Source organism: Equus asinus, chromosome 8, assembly GCF_041296235.1.
Source record: "Equus asinus isolate D_3611 breed Donkey chromosome 8, EquAss-T2T_v2, whole genome shotgun sequence".
Classification (NCBI taxonomy): Eukaryota; Metazoa; Chordata; class Mammalia; order Perissodactyla; family Equidae; genus Equus; species Equus asinus.
In genome coordinates this window covers 98052098-98077484 of record NC_091797.1, presented here as the reverse complement: position 1 = coordinate 98077484, position 25387 = coordinate 98052098, and the positions used below count along the sequence as shown (strand labels likewise).

Here is a 25387-nt window from a genome sequence, read left to right as displayed (position 1 = left end):
GCCTACCACAGCATGGCTTGCCAAGAGATACCATGTCTGCACCCAGGATCTGAACTGCTGAACTGTGGGCCACCAAAGAAGAATGTGCAAACTGAACCACTGCACCACTGGGCCGGCCCCTTCAATAGGATTTTCCTCATTTAATTTCACCTAGAGAAATGTTAAAGTTTCAAGTTACCAGAGAAATTTTGGAAGTTGTCTTAAATACTCATGCCATAACACATAATTATTGTTAAAAAGCTCACCCAACACTTTTATCTTTCTCATCTGTTTAGTTTACTCAATCCCAATAATTCCTTAGATTGCCTACAAAACTTTATGAGACATTAGGCAAAATTAGCCATCATTTTAAGTTATTATTTTTGCTAACCAGTTTTATAATAGCTATAATATCAGCTTATTTGACCAACAAACATAAAATAAAGCCTGCATGTCTCCATATTATCCAATGTTGATAACATTGAGGACACGTCCATTTTTTTTAACTTTTTATTAAGATTATGATAGTTTACAACCTTGTGAAATTTCAGTTGTACATTATTGTTAGTCCTGTTGTAGGTGCACCACTTCACCCTTTGTGTCCCCCCTCATCCCCCCTTTCCTCTAGTAACCACTGATGAGTTCTCTTTGTCTATATGTTAACTTCCACCTATGAGTGGAGTCATACAGAGTTTGTCTTTCTCTATCTGGCTTATTTCACTCAACATAATACCCTCAAGGTCCATCCTTGTTTTTGTGAATGGGACGATTTTGTCTTTTTTATGGCTGAGTAGTATTCCATTGTATATATATATATATATACCACATCTTCTTTATCCAATTATCAGTGGATGGGCATTTAGGTTGCTTCCACATCTTGGCTATTGTAAATAATACTACAGTGAACATTGGGGCGCATGGGACTTTTGGAATTGCTGATTTCAAGTTCTTGGGATAGATACCCAGAAGTGGGATGGCTGGGTCATAAGGTATTTCTAGTTTTAATTTTTTGAGAAATCTCCATACTGTTTTCCATAGTGGCTGCACCAGTTTGCATTCCCACCAACAGTGTATGAGGGTTCCTTTTTCTCCACAAGCTCTCCAACATTTGTTACTTTTTGTTTTGGTTATTTTTGCCATTCTAACAGGTGTAAGGCGATATCTTAGTGTAGTTTTGATTTGCATTTCCCTGATGATCAGCGATGATGAGCATCTTTTCATGTGCCTATTGGCCATCAGTATACCTTCTTTGGAGAAATGTCTGTTCATGTCTCCAGCCCTTTTTTTGATTGGGTTTTTGAGGTTTTGTTGTTGAGTTGGGAGAGTTCTTTATATATTATGGATATTAAGCCTTTGTCAGATATATGACTTGCAAATATTTTTTCCCAGTTAGTGGGTTGTTTTTTGTTTCAATCCTGTTTTCCCCTTTCTTGAAGAAGCTCTTTAGTCTGATGAAGTCCCATTTGTTTATTGTTTCCCTCGTCTGAGGAGTTATGATGTCCGAAAAGATTCTTTTGAAACTGATGTCGAAGAGTGTACTGCCTATATTCTCTTCTAGAATACTTATTGTTTCAGGCCTAATCTTTAGGTCTTTGATCCATTTTGAGTTTATTTTTGTGAATGGTGAAAAAGAATGGTCAATTTTCACTCTTTTACATGTGGCTTTCCAGTTTTCCCAGCACCATTTGTTGAAAAGACTTTCTTTTCTCCATTGTAGGCCCTCAGCTCCTTTGTTGAAGATTAGCTGTCCATAGATGTGTGGTTTTATTTCTGGGCTTTCAGTTCTATTCCATTGATCTATGCACCTGTTTTTGTACCAGTACCATGCTATTTTGATCACTATGGCTTTGTAGTATGTTTGAAGTCAGGGATTGTGATGCCTCCAGCTTTGTTCTTCTTTCTCAGGATTGCTTTAGCAATTCAGGGTCTTTTCTTGCCCCATATGAATTTTAGGATTCTCTGTTCTATTTCTGTAAAGAATGTCATTGGGATTCTGATGGGGATGGCGTTGAATCTGTAGATTGCTTTAGGTAGTATGGCCATTTTAACTATGTTTATTCTTCCAATCTATGAGGACACATCCGTTTTAATCAAAGCAACAATCTTTTTTTCTTTTTTTCTTAAAGATTGGCACCTGAGCTAACAACTGTTGCCAATCTTCTTTTTTTTTTTCCTGCTTTTTCTTCCCAAATACCCCCAGTACGTAGTTGTGTATGTTAGTTGTGGGTCCTTCTAGTTGTGGCATGTGGGACGCTGCCTCAATGTGGCCTAATGAGCAGTGCCATGTCCATGCCCAGGATCCGAACCAGCAACAAGCTGAGCCACTGAAGTGGAGCGAGTGAACTTAACCACTCGGCCATGGGGCTTGCCCCACCAACAATCTTAAATAAGCTTTCATTTACCAAAGGTTAATTTTTATCATGTTAACTTGAAAGACATTTGGGTTAGTTGCTATTACATTTAGAAGTAATTTATGCAAATGCTTATGTTAAGCCAGTTGAGTAGAGCTCTTTAGAAACTAGACCACCCAGAGGTAAGATGTCACATAAACACATATATAAACGTGCCACACAGAGACTCCACTTGATGAGGATTTTAGGCTGGTTAATTTTAAAACTACAGATGAGAAGCAGGCTCCAAGGGGTGGAATTTGCTTGCTCTTTGTTGGGAGGCATTTGCATTTCTGGGGGGAACCTCCATCTGTGGAGATGTCTCCCTCTCTGTGCCAGGGGGAAGGGGGATGGCCTTGTCTCTGGAAACTTTTAATGGGGAAGGCAAGAACTTAAGTTGGTTACTTTCTGGCAACCTCATGTAACTGATTTAGGGTGGTGGCTTCTGGCCTTTACTTAATCTGATTTGATTCTTATCTAAAAGATGTGGGACCACCCAATGGCCAGACCCCATCTGCACTGATACCATTTTAACTTTTTTCCATGTTCTTTCCTTTGTCTTGTAAAGAGATGGCTCACATACCTATGCCTTAAATTTAGCCTTACTCTCCACCCACGTTGGCAGCAGAAGCGGGGGCAGCACCTCCTCCTGCCCATGGGTCCTGTCCCCATGCTCTTCCACACTATTCTCTAAATAAAAGAGCACTACCGCCAGATCTTGAGAGTACAAGAAATCTTTCTTTCGACTCCTCGGCTCACTGACCCCGCATCACACTGACAAATAAAAATGGCAAGTAATAGGATATATTGGAGAATATGAGGAAGCCATTTGTTGTAAACCTAATTTGGTCTGACCTTGTCTTTCCAAAAGGACCTGACCGTGGCCGTTGAGCATGCATTGTATATCTGCTTTAGATATTCCCTATGGCAAGAACAAAGGCCCTTGAGATAAAGGTGCAACTTCCCTCCCCCTCCCAACGTTGGCATTCCCCTAAGGATTAAGCATCTTTCCTTAGTCTAGGAACTGATTGCTGCACTCATCTGTGACCACCCAGCTCGAGACAATAGACTTGCCTCCTGCTACACCCTCCGAGACAGCAGACCTGTGTCCATCAAGCATTGTGCTGACAGGTCAATCTTGTGACTATTGTGGGAGGGACATTTCAATCATATGTGAAACAGCCTGTTTGGGGGGTATATAACCACTCTGTATACCTCACTTGCGGAGGCAATGGCTAATGGCTCTTAACTGCTTGACCTGTGCCCACCAATGTTGTGGCCCTTTTTGGCTTCCAAGAGGCCCCTTAGCAATAGCTTTCACCTCATGTGCATACTTAACCTACAGCAAAGTTTACTGAGGGCCCAGACAACAGCTTATAGAGATACCTGTGTCTTGCCCTATGGTTCCTTCCTTTTTATGACAATTGACATAAATGACAGAGACAAGAAAAAATAGTGACCATCTCTGGGAGGAGAAGGATCAATCAACCAGTGAGTACTCAAACCAAATTTCTCAGAGTCACTGAGTGACCCATCATCTGACTATTTTCTCCAGAGTTTAAAGAACACGATAGCTAGGCTGTGTTATAAAGAAATATCACCTTGTCGTGTTTCATGGGCTCAGAGCTAAAAGTTGCCCAGTTTGGGAGAATGTAGCCTAAGGGGCTACAGATGGGAATCAAATTAGCATTTCCCATTGTTTCAGAATTTAGACACAGCTGGTCAAAAGTGTATTTATGCTGCAGATAGAATCAGGTAGGGAAAATTTTCGGGATCCCTGAAACCAAGGCCCTGACAATGATGTCAAACCACAGCTTCCTTCCAATGGCCAATGTAATTTCTGAGGCTGATGGCAGTTTGGTAGGACCCTTGGCCACAAAATGGAGTGCAACCACATTTTTTCCCAACTGTATTTTGTGTCCTCCACCCTGATGATTATTAAGCCAAACCCTCAGGACACTAAGCAAGCTGGGTCAGATTCTACAGTTCTTTGTAAACATTTGCAGCTTCTGGAAACTTTAGGTGCCAGAAAGTGGTGAGCTTGACTCTTTAAAGAAATTTCTCTACTGCCTGGCTCTTAAAAAGAAGCCCCAAAATAGCCACTGCAATTTTAAATTATCCCGGGTTAGCCTGAATGCTATTCAGACAAACATTAACACACAGTACAATTCTGTGTATAACCCAGACCAGAACACTAGCTAGTTTTCCAGGAGTAGCTCAGAAGCAGTGCCAGGAGCTACTCAAAACCAGATTGCCAGGGACAGCTCACAGCCAGAGCCAAGAGTTGCCCAGATCCAGAAGCAACTCTTATCCTGCCTCTAATTACTTTGGGTGGTTCAGGCTCAAGGTTTGGGTATCAGCCCACCAGGATTCCCCAGAATGAAAGCCAAACTTCTATTTCCAGGAAATCAAACCAGAGAGACCAGGTGAAGGACAGTCATTTTCTTAAAGTTACTCACCCAGAGCTCAGAGATGTCTTGATCCAGAAACTATTTCTTCTCCTAATGGGAAAACAAAACACCTTGGTACTGGGAGCACCAAAGGGGGAAACAGGAATCCAATCAGTCACGTCACTAGACAAAATTGTCTAGGTGGCTGCTTAGGGTCAATGAAAAGACCACACATCCTGCTGGGGGTTCCAAAGTCTCAGGCAGGCAGTGACAACACCTTGTCCCTTCATGGTCACCAACTGTTACTTCAGAATATTGGAGTACTCTTGCCTGATGAGCTTAATGAGCCATTAATTATGGCATCAGACTTCGGAGGAGAAATCAGCTTTATTCTGAGAGATGGATCTGCAGGGAGGCAGGGGGCGTGTGCCCTCACACTGATCTCCCTGATTCAGGACTTGGGGTGAAATTTAAGACATTAGGGAGGACAGGGTGGCACCTGGAAACACTGGTGGGGCTGGTTTTGATTGGTAGGCTTCAAGCATTTATGGTACAGCTTTAAACATTTATGACAAAGTTCTAAACTTTTATGATAGGGCTCTAAACATTTATGATGAGGTGGGGAAGGAATCTAACACTGGATCTTCCTGAATGAGGGACTCCTCACTTCTGAGAAGAGCCTAACTTTCAAGGTCCAGTTGTGTCCCAGCCCTTTGGGTTCCATGGGGAGGAGAATCTTTGATTCCAAGGTCATTTCACATCAAAATTTCATCTTCTGCTCACACTCTGGTGATGTGACTTTGCACACTTTCTGAAAGGCAATCATTAGTCACTCAGTTGATAAGAGACGGGGTCAGGTGAGCTGGTCCAGGAGGGCCTTACATAAATTTAAACATTTATGACAAAGTTCTAAACTTTTATGATAGGGCTCTAAACATTTATGATGAGGTGGGGAAGGAATCTAACACTGGATCTTCCTGAATGAGGGACTCCTCACTTCTGAGAAGAGCCTAACTTTCAAGGTCCAGTTGTGTCCCAGCCCTTTGGGTTCCATGGGGAGGAGAATCTTTGATTCCAAGGTCATTTCACGTCTATGAATAATAGACAATAAATCTATGAACAAAGATAGAAAGAAGCAAATTATGGATAATGTACAAAGTTGCAACCCAATTTCTGAGGCACTGAGAGCAACTGTCCTCATCTCACAAATATCTGCAAAACTGAAAATGCAGCTCCACAGGCAGCTCAGGTTCCACCATCCCTGTCACTGATCCTGACACCTCCCCATCTGAATCAAAGCCTGGACCCTCGCCAGGAGCACCCTTATTTAGACTGTCCCCAATTCCTGAGACTGAAGGAAAAGTTTAAACCCCAATTACCCTGAAAGCCCTAGGGACAAACTTGCATTTTTCCTCTCTGTCCTTTGAAGTTGTAAATGTTTCCCTGTCTTTAGCATGTAAACAGCCCAGGAGATAACAGCCCACAGTCCCCTGAGACTCAGCCTGGCTCCTCTATCATATAAATGATTTCTAAATATAATAGAAACTAACCCAAATGTTTCTCAAGTTAACATGTTATAAAATAATCTTTAGTCAATAAAAGCTTGCTTAAGTTTGTTGGTTTAATGAAAATAGATGTGTCTTCACACTTATCAGATATAATGGAAACAGACAACTTTTATTCTATGTGGGTTATTAATCAAGGATCCCGGGCCTGTGTGCTGGTGGAGCAGTGATGTGATGTGTGCAGGGCAGTGCTGTGGCATCCACGTCCACTGGGATTGTGACCTGGATACCAGGGGCCCAGACTGCCGGCCCCAGGACTCCTTCCAGCTACAGGAGAGGAGCTCTGACTTCAGGTGCGGCCCCACTGCCCGCCTGCTGCTCCTCAGCCAGGTCCTCCCCCACCTGTCCTCCTGTGGTGGCCGGGACAGACCACAGCCTGGCCAGGCCCTCTGGACGCTCTGTTGTGTGTGTGAGGGGGTCCCAGCGCAGGAGGGGTCTCAGCTCCAGGTCCCCCAGCACAGCCTCCATCCAGCTTCCCTCCTGAGCCCTTTGGTCTCCACCCCATCTGTCCCCACACCCTGCTGCAGCTGGGACCCCTCACCCCAGCCCCTCCTCCACTCCACCCTGCCTCCAGCACCTCCCTCCACAGCACAGGGGCTTTCTTTTTACTTTCCCCTTAAGGTTTTATCTAAAAAGTTGCAAGACTCTATGGAAAAATTCAAAGATTAGTACCATGAAAACCCATATAGCCTCCATCTGGGTTCACCATGGTTTTTATTTTAACCATTTTTCCAGATTTACTTTCTCTCTCCCTCTTTAGAGAGAGCTGGATATATTTAGAGATTTCACAGGAAACTGTTGGAAAGTAATTGGCAGATATCCAGACACTCACCCCTCTCAACACTGTCCTGAGAATGAGGACCTTCCCACTGTCCTCTTATCACACTCAGGAAATTTAACTTAGGCAGATAAATCTACTGTTTAAATTTCCCTAGCTGCACCATTAATTGTCCTAAATCTTTTTATTTTCCAATCCAAGATGCACTCAAGGCTCTCGCATTGCATGTATTGTCATGTCTTTGAATCTCCTATGCAGACCTGTCTCATCCTTCTGCCCCCTCATGTCACCTCGTCACCCTCATGTAGACGTGCACACAGCCACCAGGCTTGGACGTGATGCCCTGTGACACTGCCCACTGTGCACTCCTGGCCTGGCTTCACTGGCCCTCCAACGCTGTGCAACCACCTGGGGACGGACCAGCCCTCCTCTCTGTGCTCTCCCCGCCCTCCATCTCTGCCTGGAGCTCCTTCCTGAGCCCTGGGAATCCAGACTGAGGGGCTCCAGGCAGGAAGTCTTCCCTGGTTCCCAGGGGAGAGCCAGTGTCACTCTCTGGACCCCACAGACCCGGGCCCGCCTCACCTCCCCCACCCCTACTGCCTGTGTCTGTTTAGGGACCCTTCTGTCCCTGCCCCCTCAGCAGGCAGGGAGTTTCTCAGAGGCAGGTCCCAGCTTGCTTGTCCCCTGTGTCCTCAGCAATGACACAGGGCTGAGACCCAGGACTCAGGCTGGGAGTGGATGGAGTCAGTGGATGAGTAAGATGAGGCCTGTGAGGGCCAGGCCCCCCAGGAGTGGGCAGAGCAGCCACTGGACTCTCTCCTGCCCCAGGACAGCTGCTCACTGAGGGGAGGCCTCAGGTGGGGAGGCCTGGAGACTGCTCAAGCTCTAAGGGCCCTGTATCCTGCCTGCTGGAGAACTTCCCCATGTCCTGGGCCTATGGTCAGGAGGGGAGGGACGGGGCTGCAGGAATCAAGCCCTCTCTGGGTCTCAAGGAGGGGCAGGGTTGGGTACCCACCCCAGGGAGACAAGGGGCTGCCTTCTCTTGGGTTCCTGATGAGCAGGGCCGTGCTGGCAGCTTGCTGGTGGAGTGACATGGGCCAGGCTGGGGAGGGGAGGCCTGGGGCTCAGGCTGGGCAGCATATGGAATTATCTGGTGCCTGGAGCCTCAGCAAAGCCCAGGGGTCCCTGCTGCCTCTCACCACCAGGGCAGTGTCCATGGAGGCCGGGTCAGACAGGCCGGGGTGAGAGATCATGGCCCTGAGACCTGGTTATTGGAGCAGAGTCATGTGTCCCTGGTTGTCCTTAGGGCCCAGAGAAAGTGATGTCGAGGCTGCAGAGAGTCGAGGAGTAAAGCTGCCAAAACCAGTGGCTTCCTGTGTGGTCCTCACAGGCAGGAACCGGGAGGGGGAGGTGTCTATGGTAGTTGGAGCATGGCCTTGGGGAGACCATGGTGGGTGCAGGGTGGGCCTGGGGAGCCCCAAGCATGGTGCCGCACCACCAGCAGGTGGGCTGAAGGTCCCTGGAGCAGGCCCAGGTGTTTGTGCACCAACCTGCCTGTGTGTGTCCCACCCTGAGCCTTTGTCACAAAGCCCTGAGGGGGTGGCAGGGAGAGAGGTAGCTGGAAGCTGCAGGCAGCCCTGAGCTGGGAAACAGCTGCTGCCTCAGTCTGCACGTGGGTGCACTCCAAGGGGACCATGTGCGCCATGTGGGCATGTGCCTGAGAGATGCGTGTGCCCAGTCAGGGGGCCTCTCCTTCCGGGGCGGCCTCAGGAAATGCCCTGCTCTCTGGGAGCCCTGGGAAACCCAGGGAATCCTGGAACTGCACTGCCCTTTCTAGGCGGCCTCCTTGGGGTCCAGGCTCTGCTCTCTGGTCGTGCCCCTGAGGGGACATGTGGGGAGCCTGAGAGGGAGCCTGGCCCTGCCCTGTCTTGGATCCCTCTGTGCCTGGTGTGCAATACTCTCTTATAAGCTGGCCAAAGTACACTGGGCTGAGGGCCGTACCCTGGGTCACAGGCCTGGCCGTGTTCCTGACTCAGGGTTGTCCCAGAGCTGGCACATCCCCCTTATAGAACCCCAGCATCTTTGATTTGTTCCCTGAACAATCGTCTGGTTCCCAGGGGTGTTAAGGACTTAGTGCCACAAAGAGGCCACATGGACATGGCAACAGGCTATGTGGCTTTCTGAGCAGTGATTATTGTGGATCTCTGGGGCTCAGGCCTCTTCCCTGCCCGCCCTACTCCACCTGCCCAGGTAGCTGGACTTGGTCATAAACTGGAAGGTGCTGGGCAGAGTCCACCACACCAGCACTGGCCACAGCCCACTCCCAATGACTTGAAAAACAGCACCTGTGCTAAGGTCCTGAGGATTGCCTGGCATGGTCAGGTCTGCACACCAGAGCTGCCTTGGATAGAGGGGCTGCCAGCCCCTCTGGCCTCCTGAAGAGGTGGGGGAGGGCAGGACCCCAGTGGTCCTCATGGACTGGGGGGCTTCCCTGTGTGACCAGGATCCTGGGCTGGTGCCTGACTCGGGGGCTGCACGGCCTGCACCGTCACCTCCAAGCTGCTGCTGGGGAACAGCACGTAGCATGTGGCCATCAACCCCGGCTGCTCCCACTGGTTCTCCTTGCTGTGCCAGATGCCATACCCAAAATACACCGCGAGTCCTGCAAGGGTGGCACAAGGCTGAGGGGCAGGTCTTAGCCCTGCTTCCCTGCTTGCCCTCCTCCTACAGCCCCCCGGGCTCCTAGCTTGGCCCCCACTCACCGATCAGCAGCCAGATGGAGAAGCCCAGCCAGGTCAGGTAGCTCATCTGCAGCATGAGGAAGACATTGAGGAAGATGCTCAGGGTGGGCGTCAAGGGCACCAGGGAAACCTGAAGGGACAAGGACAGGGCTGGGCTGGGCTGCTGGGAAGGGCTGCTGGCCCAGGGCCTGATTTCTCGGGAGTCCACAGAGCCTTTCTCCGCCTCTGGAGATTCCAGAGACAAGGGTCCCCCCACCACGCAGAGAGAGGGGTGTGCGGTACTGGCCTCCCCCGCCCTGCGGCCCTGGTGCATACTGCCACAGCAGAGGAGGAAGGGGCGAAGGGAGCTGGCTGGGCTGAGCATGGTGGGTGCTGGCTGGAGGAAGTACCTGAAAGGTGTACTGGCGACGCTGTTGCTGGTGGGCCCCCAGGACGAGGAGACTGAGCAGAAACATGGTGGAGCTGAGCAGGAGCAGCAGGGTGTAGCCCCAGGGCGGGAGGTGCAGGGCCCAGTTCCTGAAGACCAGCACGCAGTCCAGGGTGGTGGCTGAGACCACCAGGACACTGAGCGCCCAAGTCACAGTGGCTCCAGGCCTGCACCCACCCAGGAAGCCAAGGTAGGGCCTCAGGGCTGGTCGCACCTGCCCGGGCTCAGGGGCTGAGGCCTGCTCTGTGCCCACAGAGCTGCCTGGGTCCTGAGAACTGGATGGAGGAGGCTTTCGGAAGCGTAGCACGATAATGCTGGTGTCCACAAATGTATAGGCCAGCAGTGCACCAATGAACAGGAACCGGACAAGTGCCTGGAGGTCTAGCAGTAGTGCCAGGAAAGCCATGAGTACCCTGAAGACCAGGATGCCCACCATAGGCACCTGGGTCCGGGGGTGCACGTGGGCAAACACCTGGAAGATGAGCCCGTCGATGGCCATGGCATACGTTGTTTGTGGCAGGAAATGGAGAATTCTGAGCAGGACACTGGTCATGGCTGTGGCAGAGGGTGGGAGACTGGTCAGCATAGTGCACAGGCCCACAGGCTCTGCTGCTGGGGGCCAGGACATGGATGGCCCCTTGGGAAAATGTGCATGAGTTTAGGCTTTGAGAGTGAGCCTGAATGTATGTGACTGCTGGATTGTTCCCCCTCACCACCCAGGAATGGGACAGCCCAGTTTAGGTGACAGGCCCACTGGAGAATCTGATGAGGGCTGAGTCCCTCTGCCTGGAAAGATCTGGAAGCACATGCCTATAACTGACATTCTACGTACAACTGGGAGGGGTGATGAGTAGGTCCCTCCCCACAAGCCTGGGTGGACAGTCTAATCATTAGCACCTTCCTGGGCCCAGGATGTGACTGGGAGCACAGGCCCAGATCGGGAGATGTGTGCCCTGGAGGCTTAGGGCAGGGCCCACTGCCCTATCCCCTCACACCTTGCCAGGAAGGGCACCTTACCGCAGATGGAGCCAGCAGAAACGAAGAAGCCTGACCAGCTATAGCCTCGCTGGTGGAAGGCATCTGCGAATGCTGAGTCAGGGTCCAGGCTGTGCCAGGGCACCATGAGGGTGACCACAGTGCAGACGAGGATGTAGGCACCAGCCACTACACCAACTGAGATGGTGATGGCCATAGGTACAGCTCGCTTTGGTGTCTGGGCCTCCTTGCTGGAGGCAGCAATGACACCAAAACCCTCAAAGGCATAGAAACAGGTGGCGGCACCAGCCATGATGCTGGGGAAACCAAAGGGTGCAAAGCCACCCTCCTCAGTGCTCCAGTTGTGCGGGCGGGCCAGGACAAACCCCAGGATGATGATGAAGAGGATGACGACCAGGTTGATGGCAGAGAAGATGTCATCACCTGGTTGAGCCAGGAAGAGATACAACCTCCACAGGAGATGAATAAGGAGGCCAAAAGTGCAAAGCCAGCAGCCAAGAAGTCTGGGTACTGGGCCAGGAAGGGCACCTGCCAGATGCCCACGTGGGTGACAGTGAAGCTTTGGATGCAATGGCTAAAGATGGCATCCAGGTAGGCGCTGCAGATGCGGGCCATGGCAGCGCCACCAATTAGGCACTGAAAGAGCACATTCCAGCTGATGAGGAAGGCCCACAGCTCACCCATGGACATGTAGGTGAACAGGTAGAATATTCCAGCACAGGGCACATGCACTGCAAGCTCCACGTAGCATAAGGTTGCCAGCAGGGAGGCCATGGCAGCCACGCCAAAGGACATGAGCAACGCAGGGCCGGCCATCTCCTTGGCCATAGAGCCAGTGATTAGATAGATACCCATGCCTACCATGCCACCCACACTCAGCAGGGTCAGCTGCAGTGTGGTCAGGCGGCGCTGCGGCAACGTCTCCATGGTGGGCTCCTCCAGTGGCTTCAGCCGGTTCAGCTTCTGGCAGAAGCACGCTAGGCTGCCGGTGCTGGGCAGCCCCCGGGCCATGGTAGGCAGCTGAGAGGAGCACCAAGCCAGCTGCCAGCACCTATAAAAGTCAGAGAGGAGTGACATGTTGCCCAGACAGGTCCTGACCAGCCTTCAGTCCTTGCTCTGACCCTGCCCTGGGGACCCAAGCCTGGAACCACTGGCAGCTGCAGGGCTGGATGAGGCAGGCTCAGGGCCTGGCAGCAGGGAGGGCAGGAGGCCACAGGGAAGCGTGGGGACCCCTTCAGCCTGCCTCCTGGGCAAGGGACTGGGTGTTTTAGAGGTGCCCTTAGAGTGGGGAGGGGACATCCCCAGGGAGCCAGGGTAGGAACCCCTCCAGTGGTCTGGGATCCCAGCAGGGTGGAAACCTGAGGTCTCCCTGCAGCTGGTCCAGGCCTCTACGACCCAGAACAGGAGCGACTCTGTGGCCTTGGTCATAGCCCAAGTGGCCACCTGGCCTGGGACAGTGAATTTCACCCCCCACCCCCAGCCCCCCCAGACTGGTGCATCAGCTCACCCTGCTGGGAATGGGGGCCATCCTTGCACCTCTGCCTGAAGCCAAGGCCCCACCTCTCAACATGATATGCCACCACCACACCCCTGCCAAAGTCACCTCCTTCGCACCCCTGTCCCCAGTTAGGAGCCTTCAACTCCTCTCCTGCCTGAGGCAGCCCTGCAGGAATTGCTGTGACTCACCTGCTATTGCTGCCACTGCTACGTGCGCTGCGGTGGCCTCCACCCCTGGGCACAAGCTCCAGCCCTGGGCCCTGCCTCATCATCACACACTCACTCAGCCCACCCTGCTCACACCTAACACAGTCAAGACAAGACTCCCAGGTTCTAGGGAAGCCCTATGACTGTGCTCAATTCACAGATGAGGATGCCTTGGCCACCAGGTAAGTGACTAGCCCAGGCCACCAGGGTGGCCTTGGGAGGCAGGTGGAGGTTAATGTCTGGGTCTGGCGTGGGGTCTGGAGCCCACCCACTTTCCACTGCTGCAGACACCCTCCTTGATCCCTCATCCCAACACACAGACTCTACCAGCTGGGCACCACCCAGGCCCCTCGACCCTGGAAGATGTGGGGGCTGTGGGAGTCAGGCAAGACACTGGTAAGATGAGGGTCTGAATGTGGCTGAGAGGCCCTGGGCAGTCCCTGACCTCTGGCACAATGGGATGACAGTAGGCTACCCTCATCCACTGACAAGGGAGCACCCAGCTTTGGGGAGTGGTCTGTGAATTGGCAAAACTCATGCTGGCTGTTCTGAGCTTCTAGCTACAGTGTCCTGAAAGGAGGCAAGCAGACCCCTGAGGCTGACCTCCAGCCCTCCAGCTTGGGGCACCTTAGGGCCCCTCAGATCCCAATGGCAGCCCATCCCAGCCCAGGAGCACCTGTCAAGACTGGGGGGCCCTGGGGGAACCTCACCACAGTTCCCCACCTGTGGATATCCATGAGAGGCGTCTTAGACTGAACATCTGCTCCATGCCAGTCCCTGCATCATGGGGACACATCATGTGTCTCATCACATGACCATCACAAAGCCCCTCGGTCTTATTTATTCGTGGGGCTGAGGGCTCTTTGTCCTTCTGCTCTTCCCACTCCTTTGAAAGTGGAAAGGCTGGTGTGACAGGGTGTGAACTGCTTTACAGCAAAATGAGGACAATCCATCCAAGCAAAGCAAAACCCAAACAGTCATCCTCTTCCCCCAGAACTCTCTCTATGTTGTCAGGTTTCTATGCGGTTTGTGGGATAGGACGTTAGGGGCACCTGCAGGCTGTCTGGCTCAGTGGGCTGGTGACAAGATGGTGGACTCCCAGGCGAGATGGTGCCACTTGGAGCACTCTGCCTTAGCCAGCCCCTTGCTCCCTTCTGGTATGTGGCTGACATTGTCTTGAGGAGCTTCTCAGATGGGCTCCCACTTCCTGCAGGGGTGACCCCTCCCACACCTCACTCCTGTGGGCCTAAACATAACTGAGCAGAGATCCTTGTTCTGAAACGCCTTCACAGAAACCTAGAAAAGTGCATTTTCCACCAAGAGGCCTGGGCTGTTGTGTAACAGGAGCTCCCCCAAGGCCTGACCGGCAGCCACCTGAGAGCTGGTGTGCAGGGTTTCAGAGCACTGACTTTTCATCTACCCAGAGAGCGGCTCTCACTACACCCCCTTTCACAGCCACCAACATCCAATGGATACTCGTGGCCAAGTGTGGTCGACGCAGTAAATTAAACTTCCATGGACATGGCTGGGCCAAGTGCTGGACCCCAGCTAGCAAGGCAGTTACACTGAGCAACACATGGAGATGCAGTGAAGAGAAAGCACCAAAAATACAAAGAGAAGAAGAGAGAACACTTCCCACCTCATCCTACACAGCCAGGAGCACCCTGACACCAAACCAACAAAGACATCACAAGAAAACTACAGACCAACTACTCTTATCAGCATGGATGCAGAATTACTCAACTGAATAGCCACAAATTGAATCCAGAAACATATAAAAAGGACCCAGCGGTATTTGTCCCAGGAATGCAAGATTGATTTCAAATGTGAAAATCAATCAATATAGTATGCTGGACTAGTAGAATAAAGGACAAAAACAACACTATTTTCTCAACAGAGATAAAAAAAAAAAACAGTCAACAAATGTGGAAAAGAAGGGACCGCCCTCAAACTGACAACGACCATCTACGAGAAAACCTCAGCTGCTCTGCTCAGTGGTCAGAGACTGAAAGCTTTCCCTTTGCTCAGGAACAGCATTGGGAGGTCCTCTCACCACTTGTATCCAACATTTTACTGGAGGCTCTGGCCATGGCAATTATGTGAGAACATGAAATAAAAGGAATCCAGATTGGAAAGGAAGAACTAAGAGTATCTCTAGCCTCAGATGACATGATCTTATGTAGAGAAAATACTAAGAAATCCACACAAAAAATATTAGAACTGATAAACAGGTTCAGTAAAGTTGCAGGAAAAATCAATTGCATTTCTATACACTAGCAATGAAATTTCTATACCCAGAAATGAAATTAAGAAAATAATTCTGCCTGCATAGCATGAAAAAGAATAAATTTATGTATAAGCATAATTATAATAAATTTAACAAAAGAAATGCAAAACTTGTACACTGAAACCTCCTACACATCATTGTAAAAATTTAAGACCTAAATAAGTGGAAAGATATCCCATGTTCATGGACTGGAAAGCTTCATATTGTCAAGATGGCAATACTCCCCAAATTGGTCTGCAGATTCAGTGCAATCCCTATCAAAATCCTAACTGTCTATTTTGCAAAAATTGTCAAGTTGATTATAAAATTCAAATGCAGATGCAAGGGACACAGAGTAGCCAAAACAATTTTGACAAAGAACAAAGTTGGTGGACTTAGACTTTCTGATTTCTAAACAAAGCTACAGGAATCAAGATAGTGTCTCACTGACATAAGGATAGACATATATAGATCAATGGAATAGAATTAAGAATCCAAAATAAGGTCAGTTAATTTTTAAAAATTCATGGCCAATTTATATTTATGGCCAATTAATTTTTTAAAGATAGACTTTCCATTTGTTATTGAGAATAAAATAAGGTGGAGTTCTCATACACCCCCAACCCCTCCACATGCACAGCCTCCCCCACTATCAACATCCCCCAGCAGATTGGCACATCTGTTATAACTGATGAACCTACACTGACACATCATTATCACCTACAGTCCATGGTTTACATTAGGGCTCACACTTGGTGTTGGACATTCCATGGTTTTGACAAATGTATAAGGACATGTACACACTATTACAGTAAGCCCTAAAAATCCTCTGTGCTTCCCCTATTCATCTCTCCTTCCCCACTAACCGCTGGCAACCAGTGATCTTTTCACTGTCTCCACAGTTTTCAGTTTCCAGAAGGTCCTATATTTGGAATCATACTGTACACTATGTAGCCTTTTCAAATTGGCGTTTTTCACTTAGAAATATTCATTTAAGGTTGTTTTATGTCTTCTCATGGCTTAATAGTGACATCGACCCTGATACCATTTTCCCCACATCAAACCCAGCATATATGGGGTTAAAACCAAAACGCTCATGCCCTGCCTACTCCCTGGCTTCCTGGCTCCAGAATCCACCCTCCTCCATGGAGACAGGCATCACCAAGGACAAGAACTTGGATTCTTTTCTCCCTGCAAAAAGATACAGGCTGGTGGGAAAGCTGCTGACCAGCAAGGTCATGGGCTCTCTCCTCTCTGCAAGTCATCTCAAGACCAAACACAGGCTGGTGGGGAAGCTCCGTCCAGCAAGGCCATAATCTCCGCCTCCCCTCCCTGAAACCCCAAATAAAAACCCTTCCTTTTAGCTTTTTGGGAAGTTTGAGATTTCAGTGTTAGCTGCCCTCTCTCCTTGCTCAGCACTGTGCAATAATAAAATTCCTACTTTCTGCCACTACACCCAGTGTCAGAGATTGGCTTGCTGCACAACGGGTGAGCAAACTCACTTCAGGTTCGGTATCAATAGCACTTTTCTTTTTAGCACTGAGAAATATTTCTTGTCTGGATGAACCACAGTTATTTATCCATTCACCTATTGAAAGACAGCTTGGTTGCTTCCAGGTTTGCCAATTATGAATAAAACTGCTGTAACATCCATGTGCTGGTTTTTGTGTGGACATAAGTTTTCAAGCCATATAGGGAAATACCAAAGAGTTTTGTTGCTGAATCATATGGTAAAAGTATGTTTACTTTTGTAAGAACCGCAAAACTTCTTCCAAAATGGCCGTGCCACGTTGCATTCCCACCAGCATTCCTGTTGCTCCCCATCCTCAGCAACATTTACTGTTGTCAGTGAATTGGGTTTTTGCATTCTAAAAGGTATTTAGTGGTATCTCACTGTTGTTTTAATTTGCAATTCCCAAATGACATAGGATGTGGGGCATCTTTCATAGGCTTATTTGCCAGATGAATATCTTCTTTGATGAGTTGTTTGTTCAGAACTTTGCCCATTTTTAATTGGGGTATTGGTTTTCTTATTGTTACTTTCTGTATTTTGGATAACGATCCTTTATCACCTATTTGTTTTACAAATATTTTTTCCTAGTTTTATGCCTTGTCTTCTCATTCTCTTGATGGCCAATTGATTTTTGACAAAGTGCCTTAACATTCAACAGGGGGGACCAGCAGTCTTCTCAACACACTGTGCTGTAACACTGGATCTCCACATGCAAATGAACGAAGTCAGACTCCTACCTCACACCACACAGAAAAATTAAGTCAAAATGGATCAGAGACCTAAACCTAAGAACTGAAACCATACAGGCATACCTTGGAGATATTGCAGGTTTGGTTCCAGACCACGGGAATAGAATGAATATCACAATAAGGTGAGTCACATGAATTTTTGGTTTCCCAGTGCATATGAAAGTTATGTTTACACTATACTGTAGTCTATTAAGTGTGCAAAGCATTATGTCTAAAAAAAGAAAGTACATACATTAATTAAAAATACTTTATTGCTCAAACAATGCTAACCATCTCCTGAACCTTTGGTGAGTTGTAATCTTTTCACTGGTGGAGGGTCTTGCTGGATGTTGATGGCTGCTGACTGGTCAGGGTGGTGTTTCCGGAATGTTGGAGTGGCTGCGGCACTTCCTTACAATAAGCCAACGATGAAATTTGACATTCGGAGTGACTCTTCCTTTCGCAAACAATGTCTCTGTAGCATGCAGTGCTGTTTGATAGCATTTAGCCACACTAGAGCTTCTTTCAAAATTGTAGTCCATCCTCTCAAAACCTGCCACTGCTTTATCAACTAGATTTTCTAATAATTAAATCCTTTGTTGTCATTTCCACAATCTTCACAGCATCTTCACCAGGAGTCGATTACATCTCAAGAAACCATTTCTTTTCTCATTCGTAAGAAGCAACTCCTCATCCATTAAAGTTTTATCATGAGATTGTAGCAATTCAGTCACATCTTCAGGCTCCACTTCTAATTCTAGTTCTCTTACTATTTTCACTACATCTGTAGTTACTTCCTCCACTGAAGTCTTGAACCCCTCAAAGAGATCCTTGAGGGTTGAAATCAACTTCTTCCAAACTCGTATTAACGGTGATATTTCAACTTCTTCCCATGGTTCATGAATATTCTTCATAGCATGTAGCATGATGAATCCTTTCCAGAAGGTCTCAATTTACTTTGCCCAGATCCATCAGAGGAATCACTATCTATGGCTATAGGCTTATGAATTGTATTTCTTAAATATTAAGACTTGGAAGTCAAAGTAACTCCTTGATCCGTGATAAAAATGACTGCCCAGATCCTGCAGAGTGGATGTTGCATTAGCAGGCATAACAACAACGTCAATATCATTGTACATCCTCATCAGAACTTGGGTGACCAGATGCATTGTCAAAGAGCAGTAACATTTTGAGAGAAATCTTTTTTTCTGAGCAGTGTGTCTCAAAGGTCTAAAATATTCCGTAAACCATGTTGTAAACAGATGTGCTGTCATCTAGGCTTTGTTGTTCCACTTATAAAGCTCAGTCACAGTAATCAGCATAATTTTTAACAGTCCTAGGGTTTTCAGAATGGTAAATGAGCATTGGCTTCAACTTCAAGTCACTACCTGGATTAGCCTGTAACAAGATAAACAGTCTGTTTTGAAGATTTGAAGGCAGGCATTGACTTTTCTTCTCTAACTAGGAAAGTCCTAGATGGCATCTTCTTCCAGTACAAGGCTGTTTCATCTGCATTGAAAATCTGTTGTTTAGAGTGGCCACCTTCATTAACGATCTCAGCTAGATCTTCTGGAGAACTTGCTGCAGCTTCTACATCAGCACTTTCTGCTTCACCGTGTACTTTTATGTTATGGAGACCATTTCTTTCCTTAAACCTTAATCAACTTCTCCTGGCTTCAACCTTTTCTTCTGCAGCTTTGTCACCTCTCTCAGCCTTCGTAGAGTTGAAGAGAGTTAAGACCTTGCACTGGATTAGGCCTTGGCTTAGGGGAATGTTGTGGCTGGTTTGCTCTTCTATCCAGACCGCTAACACTTTCTCCATATCAGCAATAAGAATTTTGCTTTTACCTTTTATGTGTTCACTGGAGCAGCACTTTTAATTTCCCTCCAGAACTTTTCCTTTGTGTTCAGATCTTAGCTGTTTGCTGTAAGACGCCTGGCTTTTGGCTAATCCAGGCTTTTGACATGCCTTCCTCACAAAGCTTAGTCATTTCTAGTTTTTGATGGAAGATGAGAAACGTGTGACTCTTCCTTTCACTTGAACACTATGAGGCCAACATAGGGCTACTAATTGGCCTTATTTCAATACTGCTGTGTCTCAGGGAATAGGGAGGCCTGAGCAGAGGGAGAGAGAGGGGGGAATGGCTCATCGGTGGAGCAGTCAGAACACACGACATTTATTAAGTTTACTGTCTTACATGGGCACAGTTCGTGGCAATCCCAAACAATTACAATACTAACATCAAAGATCAGTGATAGATCACATAACAAATTAATAATAATGAAAAAGTTTGAAACATCTTGAAAATTATTAAAATATGACACAAAGACACAAAGTGAGCAATTGCTGTTAGAATAAGGGTGCCCATAGACTTGTTGATGCAGGGTTACCACAAACTTTTGACACTGTTCAGGACAGACTGCCCAAGATATGCCACTCTGGTGTGTGAACTATTTTAAGCTGAAGACAATCAAGGGTCAGAAGACTCTGGAAGAACATTTACCCTTCCCCCAAATTGCCTAAAAGAATTTAAGATAATAGGGCCTGCCCTAGGAAGAAGCTCTGACCATCGATAATTCTGGGGATGGTAGACGTCTAGCTGGGGGCACTGCTTCAAAAGATCTCTTTTGGGTCCCATGGTCTGTCGATGGGACAATGCAAACATTCGTTTACCACATGTGAACTCTTTTCATCTTCCTGTACATTTCCTTCTCCCCCTTTGAAGTCTCAGACCTCAACCTCCCTCTCCTTAGTCCAGAAAGGCATATGCACTTCATTTTGCCTGTCTTTGGAATTCTTCCTGCTTATGTGAATTCCTGTGTACATGTGCTAAACTTAGCTTGATTTTCTCCTGCTAACCTGCCTCATGTTTTAATTCTTTGACCAGCCATGAGAACCAGAAGGGGAAAAGGGGGGGATACTCCCTCTTCTCCTGCAGCTTTGGCACAGCTGGCAGGATCCCCATGGGCTGGCAAGCTGCCCTCTCTGGCTGGAAGGACTCCTTCCTCCCTAGGATGGTGGCATAGGAGGAGATTCTGGGTCATCTGATGAAGGCTTGCAAGAGGAAAGATTCTGACCATGTCAGCCTCCTGGAATCTCTGTCTGCTGGGTCTGGTGGAAGCAGGTGGTGAGAATATCTTTCTCTCTTTCTAAATTTGGATTGGCAGGAGAAAATATTTTGGAAACTAGTTTCTTGTGCTTTTTAGTGACACTGGTAAATTTGGTGCAGTACTGCTGGCTTTGTTGGTCCTTTCCCTCCCAGAGATGGTCACTGTATTTTTTCTTTTTCTCTCTGTGTTTAGAGTCAAACATCACAAGAAAGAAATAACATAGGGCAGGATGCAGGCATAGGCCTTATAAGCCTGCTGTCCGGGCCAGCCCCACAGGCTGGTGAGTTTGTGGTCTCAGCAGACCAGCATCTATTTACACAAAGTTTGCTGTGGGTTCACAGGCACATGAGGTAAAAGCTGTTGCTGAGGGACGTCTTGGAAGCCAAATGACCACAATAGTGGTGGATACGGGCTAAACAGATGAGACATCAGGGTACTTGCTGCCTCAAGAGGATGCCCATGATAGGATAAGTTGGCCAAGGAACAGAGCAGATGACAACAGGTCAGCTGCCAACCTCAAGAAAATTTCCACTTAGTGACATCAGCAACATGACCGAGTGAGTTTTTCCCTTTGTCTCTCCACATTTTGAACTACAATGAAAGGGACATTCACTGACCACAGGCGGAAGCCCACACAGCACAAAGGATGCCTGAGAGACACAGCTATACATCTGCGGGTGGATGGACTGGCCACCCGGGAAGTGCCAGAGATAGGTGAGCATGCCCTGCTCTCCCTCAGTAGTGAGGTGCAGGCACATGAACAATTTGCAACCCGCTGCAAACTCCCAGAAAGTGGGAATACGCAGCGGGGTGATGGTAAGAGGAGGAGGCGGTAACTCTCAGCCCGTGATCGTGGTCACTCTCCCTGCACAGAGAGGGAGCCCACCAAACCCCTGTGCTGTAAAAGAGCAGCCATAGCTCCGGTCCCAGGTCACAACAAGGAAGCCCCGCCTGTGACTGGAGCGTAAGCAGGGGCCTCAGCATATTTCCGCGCTGAGGCACACACTTCCCAGGCGTGCACCAGAGCTGGCAGTTCAGCTGTGCTCCCAAAGAGGCGACAGGTCTGGGCGGCTGTGGTAAAAGGCACGGCAGCTTCGAACACATGTGCGTTCACTTTCCCGGTGGGGAGGGGGGCCCACTGTGCCCCAGGGCCATCAAAGAGCAGCCATGGCTCAGGTCCCAGCGAGGAAGACTCACCCATAAGCACAGCGGACTGCGGACTTCAGATGGTGAACAAGGACCTCAGCAGATTTCTGTGGTGGGGCAAACACAGCCCTGGCATGTGTGAGCGCTCACAGGGCAGCTGCACTCCCCAGGAGGGGTGGATCCAGGAATAGGTGTGGCAGCTTTGAATCCACTGGTGATCTCTTTCTGGAAGGGAGAGGGAGCTCAGAGAACCCCTGAGGTGCCAAAGAGTGACCTTAGCCTAGCGAGGAAGCCCCATCCGACAAGGACGGTCCACACAAGTGCCTGAAGACACCCCAGGCTGGGGTAAGCGCTCATAATACCCCTACAGCTTCCAGCAGTGGGGGTGGGGCCAGAAACCCTGCTCCTGCTCCCTCCTAGCTGTAGCAGGGGGAATCTGCATCCTAAGACTACCACAAATGCCCCAACAAAAGATTAGTTTAGCAAACAGCATGAGAAACTTCAGCAACAGTTCAGACCAGAAGGAAAATGACAACTCGCCAGAAACTGACACTGAAGACACAGAAATACACAACCTAAACGACAGAATTCAAAATAGCCATCAAAAGGAAACTCAATGACTCACAAGAAAACACAGAAAGACAATTCAAGGAGCCCAGCAATAAAATGAATCTCTTCACCAAAGAGATTGAAACTATAAAAAAAATCAAGCAGAAATTCTGGATATGAAAAACACAATTAATGAAATAAATAATAGTCTAGAATCATTAAGAAATAGAATTGATCTTATGGAAGAAATAGTCTTCTTGAGGATAAAAATGTAAAAATTCTACAGGTGGAGGAGACAGAACTAAGATTTTACAAAAATGAAGGAATTCTCTGAGAAATATTCAGCTCAATTAGGAAGAGCAACATAAGGATTATACATATTCCAGAGGAAGAAGAGAGGGAGAAAGGAGCAGAGAGCCTGTTCAAAGAAATAATTGCTGAGAACTCCCCAAATATGAGGATGGTTTCTGATTTACAGATAAATGACACTAATCGAATGCCCAACTTCATCAATGCTAAAAGATCCTCTCCAAGGCATATAATAGTAAAAATGGCAAAATTTTGGGATAAGGAAAGAATATCAGGAACAGCAAGGCAGCAGAAAATAACCTATAAAGGAAACCCTATCAGGCTTTCAGCAGATTTCTCTGCTGGAACCCTACAGGCTACAAAAGAATGGAATGATGTATTCAAAATACTGAAAGACAAAAACTTTCAGCCAAGAATACTCTATCCAGCGAAGCTTTCCTTCAGATACAATGGAGCAATAGAAGCTTTCTCAGATAAACAAAAGCTGAGGGAGGATATCACCACAGTCCTTCCCTACAAGAAATAATTAAAGATGACCTCATACTGGCAACAAAAAGGGAAAGGTCTACAAAGCTCTGAGCAAGGAGATAAATAAACGGACGTGATGAGAAACCTGCAGCTCTCCACCAGAATAGGGAGGCAAAGGCTCAATTACAACTTAAAGAGAAAGAGAAAGAAAGCATCAAAAGTAATGATGCACACTTCAACTCAGCCACACACTCAGGAAATTTCAAACAGAACAAGGTGTAACAGCAATGACTCAGAGGGGAGAGGAAAGGGAAGGAACCTGGTTAGGCTAATGGAGATAAGAGGCTATAAGAAAATGGACCATCTCATCTGCAATATCTTTCATACAATGCACATTGTAAACACTAAACAAAAAATCAGAGCAGAGCCACAATTCAAAAAAAGAGAGAGAACTGAGAAACCCCTCTCAGAAAACCAACAAAATGAAATGGCAGTCAGAAATACAAAGGGGGAGCAGCCCCATGTCCATGTGGTTAAATTCACGTGCTCCACTTCTGTGGCCCAGGGTTTCACTCACTCAGATCCTGGGTGCAGACATGGCACCACTCATCAGGCCACGCTGAGGCCTCATCCCACATAGCACAACCAGAATGACCCACAACTAAAATATACAACTACATGCTGGGGGTATTTGGGGAGCAAAAGCAGAAAAAAAAAAACGATTGACAACAGTTGTTAGCTCAGCTGTCAATATTTTTAAAAAAGGAAATACAAAGGAAGAGAAAGAGTGGAAACATAGAACAACCAGAACACAAGAGATAAAATGGTAGCATTAAGCCCTCATACAACAATAATCTCTTGAAATGTAAGTGGATTGAACTCTCTACTCAAAAGACACAGAGTAGCTGGATGGATTAAAAAACAAGACCCAACAGGGGCTGGCCTGGTGGCACAGTGGTTAAGTTCCCATGTTCTGCTTTGGTGGCCTGGGGTTTGCCACTTCAGATCCTGGGTGCAGACATGGCACTGTTTGGCAAGCTATGCTGTGGTAGGCATCCCACATATAAAGTAGAGGAAGATGGGTCTGGATGTTAGCTCAGGGCCAGTCTTCCTCAGCAAAAAGAGGAGGATTGGTGGCAGATGTTAACTCAGGGCTAATCTTCCTCAAAAAAATAAAAAAAGACCCAACAATATTCTGTCTCCAGGAAATGCATCTCAGCTTCAAAGGCAAACATAGGCTTAGAGTGAAGGGATGGAAGATAATACTTCAAGCTAATGGCCAATGAAAGAAAGTAGATGTTGCCATACTTTTAACAGACAAAGCAGACTTTGTTTTAAAAAAGACAATGAGAAACAAAGAGGGGCAGTATATAATGATACAAGGGACATTCCACCAAGAGGACATAACACTTATTAATATATATGCACCTAATACTGGGGCACCAAAGTACATAAAGCAATTATTAACAGACCTAAAGGGAGAAATCAACAGCAACACAATAATAGTAGGGGACCTCAACACCCCACTTACTTCAATGGACAGATCATCCAGACAAAAAGTCAACAAGGAAATAGATTTAAATGAAACACTTGACCTGATGGATTTAATAGACATATATAGAGCATTCCATCCAAAAACAGCAGAATAACATTCTTCTCAAGTGCCCATGGCACATTCTCAAAGAAAGACCATATGTTGGGTAACAAGGTAAGCCTCAACAAATTCAAGAAGATTGAGATCATCCCAACTGTCTTTTCTGATCACAATACTCTGAAGCTAGAAATCAACCACAAGAATAAAACTGGGAAAGTCAGAAATATATAGAGATTAAACAACTTGCTATTGAGCAACAAATGGAAGAAATCAAAGAGGAAATTTAAAAATACTTGGAGACAAATGAAAATGAAAAAACAACATAACAACTCTTAGGGGATGCTGCAAAAGCGATCATAAGAGGGAAATTCATAGCAACACAGGCCCACCTCAACAAGCAAGAGAAACCTCAAATACGTAATCTTAAAATGCACCTAACACAGCTAGAAAAAGAAGAATAAACAAAGCCCAAAGTCAGCAGAAGGAGGGAAATAATAAAAATCAAAGCAGAAATACATGAAATAGAGACTGAAAAAACGGTAAAAAGGATCAATGAAACTAAGAGCTGGTTCATTGAGAAGATAAACAAAATTGACAAATTCTTAGCCAGACTTACCAAGAAAAAAAAGAGAAGTCTCAAATAAATGAAATTAGAAATGAAAGGGGAGAAATAACAACAGCTACTGCAGAAATACAAAGGATTATAAGAGAATACTATGAAAAGCTAATGCCC

The 25387-nt window shown here is 47.3% G+C and overlaps 2 protein-coding genes across 3 annotated transcripts in view; both read right to left on the bottom strand.

Annotated features, from left to right (window-relative positions):
* LOC106822120 (cationic amino acid transporter 4-like) overlaps window positions 1–5209 on the bottom strand; it is a 30464-nt gene extending 25255 nt beyond the window's left edge. For both annotated transcript variants that reach the window (XM_070516522.1, XM_044775405.2), the window contains exon 1: window positions 4829–5209. The gene's annotated coding sequence lies outside the window, so the exon portion shown is untranslated. The remainder of the gene's footprint in view (window positions 1–4828) is intronic.
* A 4364-nt stretch (window positions 5210–9573) lies between these two features.
* Window positions 9574–12308, bottom strand: LOC106822119 (cationic amino acid transporter 4-like). Its single transcript, XM_014827159.3, is given in 5 exon segments — window positions 9574–9764; window positions 9865–9973; window positions 10233–10825; window positions 11288–11684; window positions 11687–12308. Coding segments are annotated over 5 exon segments (1881 nt in total). The 5' UTR covers window positions 12278–12308.
* Between the last annotated feature and the right edge of the window lie 13079 nt (window positions 12309–25387).